The sequence below is a fragment of the Nestor notabilis genome, unplaced genomic scaffold, assembly GCF_000696875.1.
Source record: "Nestor notabilis isolate BGI_N333 unplaced genomic scaffold, ASM69687v1 scaffold26247, whole genome shotgun sequence".
NCBI lineage: Eukaryota > Metazoa > Chordata > Aves > Psittaciformes > Psittacidae > Nestor > Nestor notabilis.
In genome coordinates, this window is record NW_009936414.1 from 1,959 (window position 1) to 5,207 (window position 3,249).

The 3,249-nt window shown below is 52.7% G+C and overlaps 1 protein-coding gene across 1 annotated transcript; it reads left to right on the top strand.

Annotated features, from left to right (window-relative positions):
- Window positions 1–324: 324 nt before the first annotated feature.
- On the top strand, window positions 325–2,636 carry LOC104408670 (LIM/homeobox protein Lhx6; the record flags this gene model as incomplete). The annotated part of the gene is made up of 3 exons (XM_010018335.1): window positions 325–425; window positions 506–601; window positions 2,462–2,636. Coding segments are annotated over 3 exons (372 nt in total), but the record flags the coding sequence as incomplete, so codon positions are not given.
- Between the last annotated feature and the right edge of the window lie 613 nt (window positions 2,637–3,249).

Genomic DNA, 3,249 nt, shown 5'->3' on the forward strand with positions numbered 1-3,249 from the left:
TTCACACACCACCTTGACATCCATCTTCCTGCTGCCATCTCCCCATCCCTCATTCCCCACTGCTTCATTTTTCTTAATTCAATAGTAAACTCTTCAGGGATGGTGCTGTCTCCTTCCTGGTGTGTGAAGGGGCTCAGCAGCTTCCAGGTGGTGGTGCCAGCTCTGTTCTTTCTGCTGCTGCTCTCACAGCAGTGGGTGCTGCAGGTGCCCTATGCTGGGATGCCAGGCGTGTTGTCCTTCGGCTGAGCGGCTGTTGCACGCAGGGGCAGCAGATGAGCAGGGGAGTTTCTGACCTGCAGCACACAGGGGGCTTCTCTCTTATAGGCAACGGGATCACGCTGGAGGGGGCTGTGCCCTCGGAGCAGGACAGCCAGCCGAAGCCAGCCAAGAGGGCTCGCACCTCCTTCACCGCCGAGCAGCTGCAGGTAGTGGGGCTGGGCCGGGGGGCTGGAGGGGCTGCGGCTCCCTGGCCTCATCCTGACCCCCTTTTCCCTCCCCTCCCCAGGTCATGCAGGCACAGTTTGCTCAGGACAACAACCCCGATGCACAGACGCTTCAGAAGCTGGCAGACATGACGGGGCTCAGTCGGAGAGTCATTCAGGTGAGGGCAGCTGGGGCAGGCAGGGGGCACGCAGCACCGGCCGAGCAGCCCCACGCAGGGCAAGGAGAGGGGCAGAGGGGATGTGCCAAAAGGCTGGTATTGAGAGGACTCATATCACTGGAGCCCCTCACTCCTGCACATCAACCCTGGGTCTTGCAGCATCCAGCAGCTTCATGGTGTGTTGGCTTCACTGTCTCCTATAGCAATGCCAGCACCATCCATCCTCTGTCTTGCTCATGTCTTCTCTTTGATTTTCCTTCTTACGACGCAATGAGTAAACCCAACATACAGCCCCAGCCAGCCACAATAAATTGATGGGTGGGAAAGCTGCTGTTAGCGTGAGGTCCCGGAGCTCTGTGCTCTGCCCTGGCAGCAGGCACGGGCAGTGCGGGTGCTTCCCCATCTCCAGCAGCCATCCCAGTGTGAGCAGGCAAAGTTGGCTCACTTGGGGAAGCATTGGGATCTGCTTAAAGGAAAAAGGGGATGTGGTGGCAGGGAAGTCTCAGCACTTGTGCTGTTTGGGAGGGGAGAGAAAGCTGTACTATGGGACTGAGAGAAATCCCCCTCTGCCGCGTTCCACCTCTGTAGGCAGCCCAGCTTTGCCCCTTGGTGACATCCACACTCTTCACTTTAACGTTCTGCTGACATGCTTTCTGCATACAATAAAAACACAAGTGAGTAAAACAAATCTGGAGCTTTCATCCAGGATTGTTTTGCCAATGACACATTTAAATTTCATGTGTGAAAACCCGGCTGGAGCCTCAGTTATGGAGGTTCTTCGTTAGGCTGCAGATCAGGCAGGCTGCACGCTGGGCTATTTTTTATGTGGATATTTTCTAAAGGCACTTTCAACAGGAAACAATCTGTCAAACGCTTACGACTGTTTCCTTCTCTGTGGTCCAGCGTGCTCGGCCTCGGAGAGCTGAGCTCTGCTCAGCCTTGGGGAAGATTTTTACTTCCATCTACCTTTAAAAGATTAAAGCATAAGAAAGAAATCACCACATTAGCATTTTAAAAACTCCTTCCATGCATGTTTTAACTTAGGATGTAATCCCCTAAATATTCCTTTAATTAAAAGCAGTGAGATATGGTCAGAGGGCTCATACCTGCTGCTCATATGGACTAGGGCTATATCCCGCCACAGTACCCTCCTTTCTCAGCTTTCATGTTCTGCTGATGTAGCTTTTGAATACAGTAAACCACAAGTGATTAAAACACTACTGTTTTCATCATCCCTAAAGCCACAGGTTCTCCTGGTCTAAGCTGTTACTTGTTTTTGTCTCCCCTGTCCTTGCTAATGCTCAGACATTTTTCAGGTGATCCCAGCCATGCTTTTAGGCTGAGGTAGCTGGGGCTGAAGGTTAAAATCTAAGACAGACTTTGAAAGGCTCTTCCATCATTTGCAGATGAAGCTTTGCATGTGCAGTGCGCTGTTACCAAGGGCTTTTACAGCCCTTTGAGCTCAGGGAGCAGCGTGAAGGGAATAGCGTGACCATGACTGTGAGTTTCTGCATCACCCTAGTCAGGGTGTTTCGTTCAGTGACAAGCTGGAAAGTTTTAATTACCCTAATAAAGATCAGTGTTGGTTTTGACCAAGACAAATCAATAGTAGAGATGCCACTTTAGGTACCCTAATGTCCGACCTGTGTTGAGATAAATCTCTTGCTCTACTGAGTGTAAAACAGCTGTGGAAGCTGGTGGAACACTGGTGAGGTGTTTCAGGGTGCACATTTCTAAGTTCAAATCCTTCTTTCTTTAAATACTTGGAAGAGACACCCATCATGGGCCCTGGCGAAGGACCAAGGCGCTTCAGTTCACTTCCCTCTCCACTGACACATCCTTTGCTGCTTTTTGTTGCAGGTTTGGTTTCAAAACTGCAGAGCCCGCCATAAAAAACACACCCCGCAGCACACGGTGCCGCCCTCGGGAGCCCCCCCGTCCCGCATCCCTTCCTCGCTCTCTGATGACATTCACTACTCGCCCTTCAGCAGCCCGGAGCGGGCCCGGATGGTGACGCTGCACGGATACATAGAAAGTAAGCGCCAGCAGTGGCAGGGGGTGCTTGGGGTTGGCAGGGCAGCGGGATGGCGCCGCGGCACAGAGCGCGGCCACAACCACCCTTGTGCCGCGGGTGCGTGGCTGGTGCATGTGTTGCTGCTGCTCTGATGAACTTTGGGGTTTTCTGAAGGGCTGTTAACTAGGAAGAGACAAGGAGAGGAGAGGAGCTGTTGCAGCCTCTTTCTTTCCATACCTCATTCCCAGGAAAGTCACTGCCCGGGTTTTACCTGACTGCTCCTTGGCCCTCTTTGTGTTTTCTTTGTCATGGAGAAGAGATGTGAATGTGCCCTGTTGAGCTCGGTGGTCAAGTGGTCTCCCTCCTGCTCACAAGATCAGAGTTGCTTCCTCTAACAGTTGCCAAGTGCAGGTGCATCATTTGTGAGTGGTGGGCAGCTTTGGTAATGCCTGGATGGAGGTTTTGGCTCCGCGAGGCTTCTCCCCTTGCTTGCCCATGTGAGCTGTAGTAAAACGTGGCTCCTGCTGTGCCTCTGCCTGATCCACCGGGCACCTCTTCTTCCATGCGTGTCCCAAGCTGCTCCCCAGTGGAAGCCTGACTGTGCCGGTTGCAGGGCGTGTGTTGTTTGTAGTAA